Source organism: Solenopsis invicta, chromosome 2 (assembly GCF_016802725.1).
Source record: "Solenopsis invicta isolate M01_SB chromosome 2, UNIL_Sinv_3.0, whole genome shotgun sequence".
Taxonomy (NCBI): Eukaryota; Metazoa; Arthropoda; class Insecta; order Hymenoptera; family Formicidae; genus Solenopsis; species Solenopsis invicta.
In genome coordinates this window covers 19,579,465-19,596,467 of record NC_052665.1, presented here as the reverse complement: position 1 = coordinate 19,596,467, position 17,003 = coordinate 19,579,465, and the positions used below count along the sequence as shown (strand labels likewise).

General features: G+C 30.8%; 1 protein-coding gene across 3 annotated transcripts in view; it reads left to right on the top strand.

Moving 5' to 3' along the window:
- The window catches only part of LOC105193959 (alkaline phosphatase), a 204,364-nt gene that overhangs the window by 144,841 nt on the left and 42,520 nt on the right, over positions 1-17,003 (top strand). For all 3 annotated transcript variants that reach the window (XR_005574230.1, XM_039446365.1, XM_039446364.1), the window contains 3 exons: positions 4,412-4,590; positions 6,516-6,723; positions 8,752-8,892. Coding sequence is in view for 2 of the 3 variants with exons in the window: in XM_039446365.1 (XP_039302299.1) it covers positions 4,412-4,590; positions 6,516-6,723; positions 8,752-8,892 (528 nt within the window). In the remaining variant the exon portion in view is untranslated. The remainder of the gene's footprint in view (positions 1-4,411; positions 4,591-6,515; positions 6,724-8,751; positions 8,893-17,003) is intronic.

The window sequence follows — 17,003 nt, the reverse complement described above, 5'->3', positions numbered from 1 at the left end:
CACATTTATTGGAAATAAAGAAAAAATATTGCAGAATAAATGCAAATATATGTAGGTTCACATAACGCATATAGACTGCAGTACTAAAAATCGATTAAAAATAAATTAGCAATAGAATTACAATCAATATATCGAATAATTATTTTGATATGAAAATTTTGGAAAAGAAAAGCCGTATATCAAAACCATTTTTTTCCGTGTATATCTATTAATAATTTGAATATTATCAATTTATCAATCTTACATTTATATCATTTATTTATTGTAATAAAAGTGAGGTTACTAAAACTTTATAAATTTTATAAAAATATTAATTTAATCTTTATAGTAACTGTAAACATGCACGTACTATGAATGTAAAATATTCTGCAATAAATTTTTTTTATTAAAATATTTTTATTAAAAATTTAATATAAATTGCACAATTACGTTATTACTAGCTGCAGAAATTTGTCAAAAATTAATACTGGTTGTATCTAATTTTTTAAACGTTAAAACGCACAAAATATGAATGTATTTTATTAAAAATTTTTATTAACGACGATTATAGATTCTTCATTTATTTCACATTTTTGTTAAATGATGTTTATATCAAGCAAAAGTATAAAATATTGATGATGTACGATATAGGCGAGCAGCACGCATTCAGCAACTTTCCTTTATATCGATATTTTCTGTATCAATTTACTACGGCACGGATATTTCTTGTACTTATCGCGGACTGCAGGTGATACCAATGCCATTAAGTATCGACACTTTAAAATAAAATGTCATCGGATCAATATCCGATTCCATAGCGGATTCGTAGAAGTGTCTATATCCCGTTAGATGTAAACCCTGAGATTCGAAATGTCATTTCCCGATATCGCGATTCGCTAAGGAGTTCGCGCATTAAAGCTACTTCGCTTGCAGAAGGGATAAGTTGCGAGAATAGGTTGCCCCTGTCCTCGAGCTGCAGTGCGACTTACTACAGTCCATTTCGCGCATCTCGAGGGGCGAATCGGGATTCCACTAGTTCTCATCCGGCGCTCCGGAACTCCTTGAATTATCATCTTGAATCGCGGGTCGTGCGCGACCTACGAAATCGCACCATCGTTTCGCCCATCGGAAAGCGTGGAACGAATTGGTACGACCGCGTAGGATCCGGCGGACGATCCCGCAGGAATATTTACGTTCGCGAACCGCCGACCCGAGAACATCTTGATGTAGGCTACCTCGTTCCCTTGCGGCTAAATTTATGTGGCACGCATAAAAAAAAAAGACCAATAACGCTGGCTGAATTTTTTCGCCATTTTGGCGGTAAGAATGGGCCATTCCCGGTTTCCGTATTCCTTCAATGTGAATGTTCGGGGAACAATTTTTAGAACTTTTCTTGCAAAAATTCAACTAGTACACCTGCTGTTTTTACACAACTTTTTAATTTGAAACTTCAGATAACTCGATAGCTAAGCCTCAAATTAAATTTCTCTTTAAGCAAAAAGTCACTCGAAGTTAACGAAGAAACAAAGTTCTGTCGTACCCTCGCGCCGTTACTAGAAGCATTTGCTGCTTGCCAAAATAATTTAATTTTCGAAACAAGATATATAATTAAATATCTTTAATGACTTTAATGTTTTGGTAATAAAATTTTCTAAACTTTCACCACTGGATTCCAACTATTCAAAAAATCTTAAAAAAAAAGAAAGATAACTTTTGTAAAAGTCATGATCTTTATATATTTATAATAAAGTGTATGATAATGATTGCACTTATAAGAATATGCTAATAATAATTTTTTATTATGATATTAGAATTTTGTGTAACATTGCAGTTTTGATATTATTCTCCAATTTAATTTGTGTCTGGAATTTGTAGTGTATGCTGTTTTGAATGGAAATTGACATTTTAAATATTCATTGTAGATTACACTAAAAACCACTTCGATCAACTCCAATTAATTTTAATCAACGGTTAATTCGCCCAGCAGAGAGTTGCCAACATAAAAAATGAAATTGTTATTAGAACAAGACGCCAAATTTTTGTTTTTTTCTTTTTATAATCTGCATTTGATCGAAGTATCTGATATAATTGTTTTAGCATAGATGGAATTATTAATTTTTTTAAGAATCAAAGAATAACGAGCTGCTGACAGACAATATTGTTGAGAGTTAATCTTCGATTAAAGTTAATCGAAATTGGTCGAAGTAGCCCTAAACTATTTCTATGCGAAATGCAATGACTTCGTTCTTCTTCAAACTGGGTTTCGTAATGCTACTGCACGAAGTTTCAAAATCTAACCTTTCGAGAATTAATATTGACAATTTTGCTTTCTGGCTTAGAAGTAATGTGAATTAAATGGGATCACACAACGATAATTTCGACTAGAGATATCGAGATCAAAGGCTTTCTCGGATCTTTAATGAAGGACTACGCATCGACACACTCGGGTCAATTAGCATCGAACCATCCACGCTAAAGCCACTCGCGTAATTACTGACCCCAGCAGAGAGCTGCACACATTACATGAGCCTGCGTGCCAACTTAATTCCTTAGCTCGTTCGCGCTAAGCGAAACCTACGAGATGGTTGCTAAGCTTATTGCAAACACTAGAGTAATTAAAATGCAATCTTTGACTCTCGGGCGGTGCATTGTAACTCCGACTTTTCGCAATCATGGCCAAGCTCTCAAACGTAACATTGCCACTTTAACCGTTAAATGCATTAATTAGTTTAATGAGATGCAAAGGAGGTTTGCTGAATGCACATCGGTTGTTTAAATAGTATTTTACTATATTTTACATTTTTACTTAATAGAAACTATATATTTAATAACAAAAATATGAAATAAATTAGTAATATAGATACAAAAATTTTTAACAAAGTTACATCTTGTTTTGTACATTATAATAACACTTTTAACTATTGATACAATCAATGTCATTTTTTTATTTAGGTAGCTCATAATATAAACATGCAATTTTATACAGAATTATTTTTATAAAAAAATATTTATCATAGAATATCTAACATTCATTGTATACTTGCAAAGAATGTAAAATAAAGGTTAAATCGATATTTTTATAAAATCTATCAAGTTTTCTAGATTGTACTATTACAAATTTCATTACAATAAATAATATTAATGTAAGACCGATAAGTGATAATGCTAAAACTAATAATTGATATAAGTACAAATATGTTAAATGCAAAAATTAATTTAAACCAATTTATTTATTAATAATTGAATATTTTATTCTTTTTTTTGATAAACTATAAAATAAGAAATTAAAATAATTCTTGATATTTTCAATTATTTTAATTCATAAATTCAATAGTTTTAAAGACTATTAGGAAACACAGGCATAGGCAACCAATAGCTTAAATCGTCTTTTGCAGCAAGCTTGCAAACAAGGCTCATAAAAAAATTTATTTGTTATCAATAAAAGGTTAAATATTATAGTAATGGGTACCTGAAGCATCAAGCTACAATTTCCAACGTTTATTTGCGTACAAATTAATACTAAATGGGAAATATAATAAAAATAACTTAAACAATACGCATTCGGTAATTCTCCCCTAGATATAAAGTATATTTAGATTTGAATATCAGGAAAAGATCACAAATTTCTGCCTTAATGAAAAATATTTTATATTCAGTCGTCTTTTTCTTTTTTTCTCCCTCTCTCCCTTTCTCTCTTTCCTCTAAAAACGGAATTACATTTGAAATATTGTGCAAGCGCATGAATTTAGATTTTAAAAAGAGAACAGATATCTCTTTAATCGCGGAAAGTGTACACAATGAGTGTATTGCAATTGTAAGAATTGGAATGTCATGCACTCGATAGTGTAGAATCGTAATAGAATATTAAGTATTTGTCGTTGCAGAAATTAATTTCAGGATTTTGAAAGATTCAGGTCCTCATCGAGAATTTAGCCTGAGAGTGAGTTTAATGTAACCGCATCGCGGCTTTACGATACAGAGTTACAGTCAATTCGAGAGCCCTCTGAATAATACATCGGCCGACCTCGCCGGTAATAATCCCTGTACGGCTCTACCTGGTTTGGTTCGACATTCTAAAATCCACTTCGCCCCCAATGAAGTATAAATCGTGCTGATTCGCCTCGGAGGTCGCTACTCGGGGAATTTGTCTTCCGGGTCTGCGTCAGTGACGGTGCACGCTTGGCCCGCTTAAACGCGATAAAGTCAGACGCGGATACGAACGACCGCGAGGATCCGAAGGGGTGATTTACGAAAGCACGTACGCGCCGGAAACTTCGTGGAAACCAGTGGAGAACAAGGAAAGAGAGAGGGAGGGAGAAGAAAAAGAGATGGAGATCGAAATACAAAGAGAGATAGAGTGAGAAAGAGAGCAGGGAAGAAAAGGAGAAAATTTCATCGCAAAAAAGCAATAATTCGATTTTTCTGATCGCAGGCAAATCGACGGGGCTGGTTACAACCACCAGGGTTACACACGCGACACCGGCGGCTCTTTATGCACACGCGGCCAGCCGTTACTGGGAGGACGACGGCAAAGTGCCACCTGCTGCACGTACCTCTTGCAAAGACATCGCGCGTCAGCTGCTCGAAGACGAGCCCGGCTGTAACATCACTGTACGTAATAATATCCCGGTGCTCGTGTATGGCTAGAATATTCGATACTTTTTGCACCTTACGTATTTACATAAATTCAATAGCTATATTTTTTAATACTTGGCAAGCTCCAATATTCGAAAAGTGTAATTTAAATTTTTCTCTTTCTCTCTTTCTCTCTCTCAAGTCGATTCTTCATGACTAAAGATCATGATTTCCATTTAATGCATGCTCCATACAGTGATTATCGTGGTAAAGATAGTTTGCCATTGCCTTCTGAGAGGTGATAATCAATTAAAAGTGTGATATGTTCAGAATAAATTTGAATCTTTAGCACAGAGAATAAATGCATTCTTACACCGCAATCAAATTTTTCAGTTATTTTTATTTCAATAAATCTTAGGCATTAATCAATTAAATATTTACTCATTAAAATGAATCAAAGTTAATTGTTGTATGTAATTGTGATTAAATCTCTCTTGGTTGATTGAAAACAATTAATTACGGATAATAATTAATCGTTAATTTTTGATTGTTGATTTTTACTTAAAAGTATATATTTTTACTTAATCAGAACAAATAAATGCATCAAAATATATAATTTCAAAAAAATGTATTTTTTTTTATTTAAAAAACTTTTCTCTCAATGTATTAATTACAATTACATATTTTTATAATTTTTAGTTTATTATTTTAGTTAACAAATTAATTAATTGATTGTTTTGCGTACTTTCTGAATGAAATTGCTAGGTTATTATTGTATTTCATAACATTTTACGAGATTTTTTATTAAAGAATATTTCAATAGTTCGAATATTAAACTTGATCGATTATTTTTATTTCTACGCAAACCGCAAATAATAAAATTTCGGTTTATGAATCTTTCCAGTAAAATTGGATGACAAGATAATTCGTGAACAAGCGCATTTCATACGAAGCGAATACAACTCGCGTTCGATAAAATTAAAAAATAGAGTATTTAGATCTATTGCCCGTTCCACGACAAGTTGAAAGGTGCAACGATCGAAGATGTAAAGCCTGTCGGATACGATTACGTTCGCCAGATGACGTATAGAGGTTTTCACAGTTATGATTCGTTTCTGCATACGAGTGGACATAAAACCCATATCGGAGGCTCGTTCGTCTCCTTTATCACGCTTTATTGCACTTTCTATCTTGTATCGATAGACATAAAACATACGTCTCGCAGTTTATTCACGTCTTTTATCATGTGACGCTTTTCTGCATCTTTTTCTCCCAGTCAAACTAACGGAACAAACGGAAATTGCTAATCTAAAAGTATCATTCACGTAAGAAAAAAATCTGCATTTTTTTATAATCTGAAGATATTTTTTCGTGAAATTTTTTTTACCGAAAAAATTTAGAAATCTAAACCGATTACGACTGAAAGGACGTTCCACGTTTTAAAATAATGACCGTATTGAATGACCAAACGTTTACATATCAAAAGTGTGAAGAAAAAGTATATTGTGTTGTATAAACTAATTGTAAGTGCAATAGAATTAATTAACAATTCTTACTTTTTGGAATAACTTGTAATGTGCTATATGTTTCAAAAATAGTCTTTGTTTCAAAGTCTAAATGAAGCAAAGAACTCCGCGGGTGATTTCATTGGTACGCTGCTTCCTAAGAAAGTTGAAGCAAAACTTTCTTTCTCATTAAAGCCCGTCCTGCGTGTCTCATCAAGAAAAGATGGAATTAGAAATTGAGAGGTGTAATGTTTCTAGTAAAAAATTTAAATCTCTCGATTCGATAGAAAGTGTCTTATCACAAAGGTGCGAATGTGAGCCCAGAAAGATCTATGCACTAAAGATCTATGTGTTTTGTTAAATCTTGCCACAAATTAAAAATTACATATAAAAATTATATATAAAAATTATACATTATGCAATTGCGTTATTTTTATCTTATGTTAATCAATATAGGTGATACTTGGTGGTGGCAGACGTCACTTTGTACCGAAAGTGACTTTAGATCCCGAAGAGCCGGATAAGGAAGGCAGACGATTAGACGGTCGAAATCTTATTGAAGAATGGTCCAGGAACCATCGTAAAAGGAACATAGCCGCAAAGTACGTCGCCAATAAGGAGCAATTTGAAAAGGTGGACGCGCGAAGAGTGAACCGATTGTTAGGTAACTAATAATAATAAGTTTTATTATAATATAGTTATACTCGTATCTTTCTATAATTGCTTTATTAGTCATTGACACATTATATTACACACAAAAATTTGTCAATTATTCATTACAAGAATAAACGATTAAGTTTATTGAATAAATCACACAATGATTTTAAATGATGTAGCCAACAATTGTTATTTTTTAAATATTTTTAACAATTTTCATTCATTATTAAATAAATAGTCCCATATTATTAATTATTTTATCATAATTATTATTATATTGTAAAATTATACCTTGTCGTTTATCAATCTTAATTGATTGCTGTACTTGATCTGGCAAACAGTATAATTTAGAATATCATTGATTTTAAATGATGTAACCAATTATTATTTTTTAAATATTTTAAACAATTTTATTTATTATTAAATAAATAGTCGCATATTATTAATTATTTTATAATAATTATTAATATTATTCTATTGGAAAATTATACCTTGTCATTTATCGATCTTAATTGATTGCTCCACTTGATCTGGCAAACAATATAATTCAGAATACCCTAACAAACTTATATATGCATGATTAGCTAATCACGTTGAAATTTAATCGTGTTGGTGTATAGCTGTATTAGCTTAGTTCAGATTCGGTGTTTCGTAAATTAATTATTTACTGAATAGTGCATAATAAGTTTAATTCATAGAACAGTTATATTAGTTTTATAAATTATTTTTTTTATATTTCTAATAATACACAAAGTAATTTTTTGTGTTTTAACCCTCGATTATTTTGAAAACTTAATGGGCTGGTGAAAATTTTTTTGCGATTTACTTGCGTTTTCAGCATCCAAAATTTTGTAAGAAATTTCTTCTCTGGTTTAAAATAACTTTTAGTTATAAACTAGTGTTATTTTATATCTATTTATCAGAATTCTATACTAAAAAAAACTGGGAGAATTTTTATAAAATTTGATTTTATAAAATATTTTTCACGGATATTCTAGCGTAATATTTTATTCATTTTAAAAATTTAAGAACTTTAACTTTATTACAATTTTATAGCTAAAAATTTTTAAATGTTTATTTATCCTTTTTTATCAAATTTTTTATTACTTATTTTGTTTATTTAAGGTATTTTTAATTTAAATATTTTTCCACACAATATGACACTCGCATTAAATTTATCGCATTAAATTTAACATAGCAAATTTTAATATTTAATATCTTTACTAGCACAGTAAAATTTTTCTAGCTAACAGTTTAATTTGCATTAAAAAGATCCAAGTTATAGATTTTAAATTCTCAAAATACACAAGTGCCGCAATGACTTACAAGAATTTAATTTCATCGAGCATTCGTGCTTTAGATTTGGGTATGATGCGATTAGCCGTTGTGTTGTATTAATTGCACGCTGTTGTCAGTTCCGTAATCAATGTATTAATTATTAGACATTCAGCATTCGGAATATGAGATTACATCGTGCCTATCGATTGCTATTGATTATTTCTCTCTGTGTATCTAGTTAATAAGATAGTGTTATGTATTGATCAATAGAGTGGAATTTTGAGTTACTGTTACGTCATGTACTATCAATTAATATCAACCAGCAATAAGTAATTTGTGAAAAGCACATTAACGTAGTTAAAGCAAGCGTGCACACACGCAAAATAAAATAATTTAATATTGTAAATTATTTAGAAGATTGTTTCAAATGACCAATATAATGGCAATTGCGAAAGATAATAAAATACTAATCTGCATATAATATAAAATATGTGTTTGGTCTATTCATCTACGAATGATCAGTCAGGTTTTTCCTTTTTATTTTTCTTAAAATAATTTATCATATTTTTTACAAGTTCCACGATTATAATGATCCTCTCTGTATTTCTTGTTCCTTATATATTTATTTACTTACATTTTGTGCGATATTCTGGTTTTTGTGTTCTCTATGTTTCCTCACATTTGTCCATAAGGTTCCAAACTTGTTTCCGCGTAATACGATCCGATTACTTGCCGCGACTTATTTTCTTTGTCGCAGGTCTTTTCGCCTATTCTCACATGGACTTCGATGTCGACCGGAACACGAACGACACCGGCGATCCTTCTCTGGCCGAGATGGCGATTAAGGCGCTTCGGATACTGGCGAACAATCCCGAGGGATACTTTCTCTTCGTGGAAGGTAAGTCAGAAGTTACGACATCAGAGCGAAAGAGCCACTTACAACTTTGTTTGCAGCGGCGAAAGGAGTAACAGTCGCGAAATACATCTCTAGCGAGATATCAACACAGAGAGTCAGTTTGAGACATTACATTGAAAAATGAGAGCTGCGGCCTCTGCACATGCGACAACGCATTCGCGTGACTGTTCCCAAACACAAAATTCTCGAGAAAAGAGACCTAGCAACAATGATTTTGCATTTAAAACTTGAACTCAAAGTATTTTTTTTTTTGTATGATCTTTTTAGTTATTTGATTGCTTGAGAATTAATAACAATTGAGAGAATTTACTATTTTGCATCACAATTGTATATTACTTTGCATTCGAAATGCGATCAAAAGCAAAATAAGACAGTCGTCTGTTATCATAGCAAGATATTTAATCACAAAATCAAGAATTTAATATGCTGAGCTGTTAATGATCACGTTTTATTATATAATCCTTGAAGCAAACAGATTCACGTTTATTGAACTACTATGTTCGTAAATTGGCTTCCAGGCTTTTATAGGAGTTGACCTCTTCCTCAATGCGGTTACGGTTTCCGATGTGTGTGCAATTCAGAAGATTAATTTCCATATTTACGTTCCGCATGTGTTTCATGCACATACAGTGTCTCTAAAATGAAGTATGGTTCGTTTAAGAGACACATAGATTATTATTTCTTAAACAATACGCCGTGTGACACACTTCAGAAGTTTTACTAAGAGTACTGACAAATCTCTTCGAGTATTATTCAAATTTTTCTCAAAATAATGTTTTTCTATTTTATTAATACATTTAATTCTACTTCATCTGCAAAAAAAACGACTATCTTCCGTTATACTAATACGCGATTAATATATACTTAATGTGGCATAGAAAATCTAAGGAGAACATGAGAATTAATTAGTTTTCAACCTGCGTGACAAAATACATAATTTATGCGTGTGAAGATGAATGATGATGATCGATGAATGTGCGGTAACATCAAAATTCATGATGACATCCGACCGCAGGTTGTTTCATCGATCTAACCTCGCGACCGTCGCGAGGAGCCGCAAGTATTGTTCGCGTAGGTGCGAAATGGCGGAGAGATTAAAAAAAAGCAATAAATGACGTGTTGGGAAAAAAAAGCATTTGCAATTCAATGCGGCTGTCCAACGTGTGAAAGCGACGCGCTTTTATGCACGTTCGCACATTCCAAATTTTGATTTAGTCAGCAATACAATAAAGCGCGGTTATATACGAGCGTCGAGTGCGTGCATTATGATAAATCATTTTCTACGTGTTCGGATTATTTGATTCTGTAAATCGAGGACGCACGAGTTATTTGAGCGATTTTGAAAAACCATTGACGGGTCAAAGATGACCCGTCAATGGTTTTTCAAAATCATACAACATACGATTTATAATGGAAGTGAATCATGAACAAGCATACAGTGGATATCAAAGTCAAAATGTGGACCACTTCATCCGGAATTATATGACTATTCACGGATGTTTTGCGTAAAGCGGATTTTTTTTTACTGAAAATTAAAACAAACATTTTTCTTTCTGAAGCTTAAATTTTTTTTAGACCTTGAAATCGGGTTTTTAATTAAATGTAAAATTATTTTTTTACTTTTAAAATTAACAATACAAAATTTGATCCGCTATTGATATAATGCATTGGCTTAATATATAAATAGTTAAATTGTGGTCAAATCCAACGTAATCGATATTTATATTGTAGATGCTTTTTATTTTAATTCATTAATATCTTTTACAAATTTAATTTTAATTTTACAATTTTACTTTTGTAATATTCCAGTCACATGTTATAAATATATGATGGCTCTAACGGACAGAGAAAAGAATAAGAAACAGTTTTTTTTATATGAAAATTTAGTTAGCATGGTGTACTTATTTATTGTTTTCTATTTTCTGTCTATATAAATGACATTTTGACATTATATAAAAATTGCTGAATCGATACATACCCCAGCACTTTTTAAATGGCGCGCTATATCGAAAACCATTGATCAGCAACGTGTCCTTGTTGCTAGATTGAAACTCCGCTGCAGTTTCTCTCATGTGCATACATATAAATGAGTTCGGGAACTTTGCGCCGAAGCTGCTTACGTGAAGCAGCTATCTGCGTATACTTAGGGATTGCAATAATTTGATTAACCCTTTCCGAGTAGATGGTTTGTAGGTAGATGTTACCATCACTAAAAGTGACATATTACACAAGCGTACGAAATTCATAAAAATCTAGAAAAAAATTCACTTCTAATAAAAAAATTTATTAAAATAAACTATTTTAAGTAAATTAAAGTTACTACTTGCGTAAGTTCCATACGTTAAATGAAACTAAATATTCAAAATTGAGTATTAAAAGAATTTTGAGAAAGTATTGCAAGTGTGATATTTTTTATCTCTAAACAAATTAATTTGAAAAAGGAGTTTTGTGTTTACTTTAGTTGTTAAATAGCTTTTATTTATGCAATATAAAATATTTAATATACGGCGAATAACAATTTAATTTCAGTTTTCATAATATTATTAATATTATACTTTGAATCTAATGCAATTATAAAATTTTGAAGCGGGAATATATATATTTTTAAGGGATTTTATCTATTTCCAAGAATTTTATATAAGAGTAATGTATATATGTATATAAATGTAAATATCATAGGTTTATACTTGTATATTTTAATTTTTATGGGAAAGAGAAAATTTTATTGAAATTTTTTATGCACTGAATTCAAATCCATAAGTGAAGTGTATCGCTTTAGTTTTTAAAGAGAAAGCATATTAAAACTCCCCAAAAATACATTTTAGATGATTTTTTGAAAATTTATAGTTGATAAATATTTTAGAGATTTCAAAAAGATCTTAAATTAAAGTTCGTATATTGTGCTTCAAAGTAAAATGTTGAATATTTTATCGTAGGCATCATAGATGCCTTTGGTATGTTTTGTTTTTAAAAACACAAAGAACGATTGTAGTATAAAATGATTATTCTATTCAAACAAACTGCTAAATCGTTAAACATAGTAAAATTATCAAAAGAGGATTTCATACATGAAAACATGATTAACATGATAAAAAATTGTTGTTTGTTTATATGTTTAAGCTAACATAGTTGAAACATTTTATGGAAAAATAATAATAAAGCAAGGAATTTATTACAACATATATTTTTTTTCAGTTCAATATAAAACTGAAAAAATAACATTTTAGATTTGTGTTATAGTAGTAGTAGTAGTAGTGCTTTATTCTCTTTGCGGGGTACACTGCGGACCTCCGTTCCGCTTACAAAATACCTATAGATCTGTGTTATATATAAAATCACTTGTTATATTTTTATTACTATTTTTTTATCATTTCATCACTATTATGCTATATTCACTTACTTTTGTTTTTGTTTGGTTGTTTTTATTGGTTTTTATTGGATTTTTTATTTTACTTTTTATTGACAGTAATAATGATTGCGAAAAGGAAACGTATTATATCCATTAATATATTTTTTCAATCATAGATATAATCGCAAAAATAACTTTAAATTATAAAAATATTAGTACATACTGTCAGTATTATTGATTCAGTATTTCTGATTGTGATTAGTGATTAGTATTATTGACTGTGTAAGAAAGTTTTTATGACATGTTACAACTTTTTCTTTCGCGAATTAAACCGTAATGCATAAAAAAATGCAGCAAACTATTTTTTTTATCACAGGTCAATGTATAATATTTTCATTATCACTAGCATTTTTTATATCCTTTCCCGTTTAAAAGATTTGCATGAGAGGTTTACGTGCATGAGAGGTAGTACGTGCGCGAGTAAAACGATAAATAAGGTAAATTTACATAATTAGCTTCTTATCGTAAATAATTTTCTTTAATGCACTTGGAAAGCTTGAGTCGCTCAATTAAAAATGAGAAAGGAATTATGTTATAAAATTGGTATATTTTTTGTATAAAATTTGTGTCATTTTAGAGTAAATTTTATTTTTACAGCATACTTTATTTTATGTTTATCAATTTCGTGCAGTATTACTTGACAAGATCAATATTTGCTTAAAATATTTATTTCTCTTACTTTAGTTAAATTTTTTCGGAAACTTTTCAATTTATCAGTTACTTTTTTATTTGTTCGCAAAACGATAAAATTATGCGGACGATAAAAAAAATACAGTTGAATTACGTCATTACATATTTTCCTGATATACGATGTTTTCTCTTTTCTTTGATATACAATATGTTGCATATGTTTACACACAATAGGGGATCACTTGAATGCGTCTGTAATACGAATAAAAATAACGTTTCGTTAAGATCTTGTTTACATTTCAATCTAAAGTGCAGCACTGTGCAATACATTTTTTTGCGCATTGCATTCATTAACAAAAAGTGGTAGGTTGATTATCCGTTAGGTAAACTTTTACGCAAAACAAGTTTGTTCGTAAATAGAGAATTTCGTTAATTAGAACGGAACCATAACAATAATAACACAAAAGAGAAACATACCCAAATATAACGTGTTGTTTTAGCCGTTCCTCTGAATAATTTTTTAGAATAATCAATTTACAGTTATTTAATAATACGCACAAATAAGATCACAAATGGCCTCTGAAATAGATTCAACTATGAGAACGTATTGTTTTCATATTTCCACATATTCGTATATTTTTCTCATTTTGAAGTTAAAAGGGAGTCACATGGTCGTGAATAAAAAAAAAACTCTTTCTTTTCAAGTAATAAATATTCTTTGTCTGCGGTTCTGTATTGTGGTTTTTTATTGTGTACGTGAAATATACGGCAATATATTGTGGATAAAATATTCGTACCATATGATTGCAAACAAAGAGAAGGTGCTGTACGTATAACCACGGCGCATTTGATTTCTGATTTAACGCAGACACTTCAAGTAAACACTTTTCACATAATTTGAAAGAATCTGCAGATTTGGTACAAATATCTTTTAAGACTTTGCAAATTATATTTTTTTTTTATTTACAATTTACGTAAAATTAATTGTGAAAAATGTATGTTACGATATACTTATAGCGTTTCTTATCGCGTTATTATCGCTCATTCTAAATTAAAAATTGGGAGAGATTTTTAGAATATTGACACACGCATGATATGTGCATTTCATGTATCAATATTACCACAATATTATCTAGGAATCGGCGTGAGCCATCTAAGCGCGTGAAAATACGCCATGGTAACGCTGATTGCCGAGTTTGAAATCATCCGAGCACTTCCAGGGAAACTTCATCAGAGGACCTGTCCTCGTTCCGCGGTCGCGTTTTCCTCGTTTTGCTTGCAATCAGCGTCGAAATCGCGATGCTTGCGACTAAAGTTTCACAGCGCGCGACAACTGTTGCTCCCGGCTACTAGTTGGGAAAGTTTGCAGCACCTTAATACATTTCGACGCGATTTACCGCTCACGAATCATCGAAAGCATCATGGGAGCATCTATTCGAATGCGGCAAACGCATTAATCTGAGGCATATCGATCCAGTGGACTGCAAAAATATGGTTTTAAAGGGCAATAAAGATATTTTATCGTGTGACAATAATACTTTATCGATGATTATGTAATACCCTTACGTTTTTACGATTACGAGGAAACAAAATTTTATCTCGGTCAATGCGAACGTTAAGTCTCTTTTTATTGAAAAATTTATTAAAGCAGTTTGTATAATATATGAAAATTTTAATCTCAAGAAAGTAATTTCAATTTTTGTTTTAGTATTATTCCTATATATAAACTTTTAAATATATGAGACGATAATGAAAGTTATTCACATGAAATTCAAATAGAGGAAAAATGTATTTGCGATAATTTCATAATCTTTCTTAACAATATAAAAATGCTTCTGTTATAAATCGTCAAACTTTTCATTAACGCTGTTTGAACCGTGTTTCTCTTTACGATAAAACTATATTCTTCTATCAATCTATGAGAGGATAATTTTTTTTTCTTTTTTGGCGACGGACGCAATAAAGCGCAAAACAAAGAATTTAAAAAATGACATACTAGTTTTAAGAGAAAATACCTGTTTTTCTTTTTTTCTCCATACAAAGAGAAGGGAAATGAAAGGAGAGAAAAAAAGGGAGGAAAGAGAGAGAGAGAGAGAGAGAGAGAGAGACAGAGAGAGATTGAATGAATAAATAGTATTCAGAGATTTCGCTTAAAAGCTTTATAACTGTACTTTTTACTTAAATTCCAGACTTTTGCATTGATTATTCGAAAAGAAATAACAAATCTAAGCCGGAAGTCGTATTTTCCCGTCAGTCGTCCGCAAAGATAAACACATAACATCCAGACTTCCTGCTAAGCCTTTATCCGAGATAAACCTCAAGTCGACCTGAGCCTCGTTTGCACGTCGAGTCGCTGTCGGCTGAGTTTCAGTAGCCGATGGATGTGTTTACACGTCACATTCTCTGATGCATAGTTACGCGGTCAGGTTTTGGGTAGGGCAGGGAATGTCAAGCTCGGAAGCTAAATGGGTCATCTGAATATTAATTCTGAACGTTGCACACGTCGCGGCTCGGTGGATGCTGCCAGTGATATGTCTTACAGAAGTGACGGCTATTTTAACACGCGCCTAATGTACAATCGTTATTAGAAATCTTCATCGGAAAATGAATGTGATAGTCATAATTCTTAACCGGAATTAAAGGAAACGTTAGAATAATTACGCAAATTAATTGAATTAATTATAAAACAATTCAAATGATTGTACTTATGTATATATTCATACCTTGAAATATTCAATTTTTCTATTTTAATGATACATAACATTACTTGCTTTAATCGTACTCTCTCGCTTCCCTCTCTCTGAATTAATAATTCATATATTTATTTATATCAATTAAAATTTTGTAACTAATTAATAATGGAGTCTGTAAGTTTTTCATTAGAAGAACAAAATTTGTTATGCTCGTGGAATTATTATTATTTATTATTTCTTTAAGAATACAAAATGAACGGTATTGCTTGAGACTCAGATATCTTACTCCTCTGGCGTGTATACTCACGTTTCTGCATAAAATTTATCACAGAAAAGCGAAACCCACTTACGATGCTTAAAGCTCACGCGTTACCAGCTCATAATCTCTTTCATCCTCGAAGCTTTGCGTCATTGAACGAATAAGAACATATATTATTACCGCGTGATAAAATATTTTTATTACCCCTTGAAACCATTTTCGCGGTCTAAGTGACTCAAATATCGCCCATGAATTTCCTATGAAAGGAACAGTAAGGTTAGCGTTCGCAAGACTCAAGTGTTAATTCTGTATGTACCTTCCGTATGAAATAATGGGCGATCGATGACCATGATTTACGCTTTATATGTTTCTACGACTTAAAGGAAACAAAATTTTGTTTTGTTAAATGCTTACATTTAAGTCTTTTTTATTATGAGATTTATTAAAGTATTTTATAAAATTTTAATATCAAGGAAATAATTTCAATTTTTATCTCCGGTATTATTTTTGTATAAATATATGTTTATATATATTAAAATAAATAAATAAATAAATAAATAAATAAAAAAAAAATATATATATATATATATGTTTATGTATATTAAAATATTTTAATATACGGGATAATGAAACGACCATAATAAAAATTATTTACATAAAATGAAAACAAAGCGAAAAAATCTGTTCGCATAATTTCATGCCTTTTTTAATAATAAAAATGACTCCATGATAGATTGTCATCTCTACGAATTAACGTTTGGTCCGTGTCGCTCGTAAAAAGAGCGATAATGCTAAGCTTAATGTCTTATCATTGTTCTTAGTCCGGCGGAAGAACACTTTCCGCAGCAGCGGTAATGTCATGATAATATTAAAAACAGGAAAATCAGACGGAAAGGCCATGATTATAAAGATAAAGATTCGATAAAGAATTTGTTTTTTTGTGATCATGTACACTGTGAACAGCTTTTATATTCTCTTAGCAGAATTTAAATAATTGAAAAGAAATGCAAGTAATTATATTCAGAGTTGAAGACTTTATAAAAATATTGCGTCATCGTTACTTAGAAAACAATTTGTTACTTTTTTTTACTTTTACATGAAA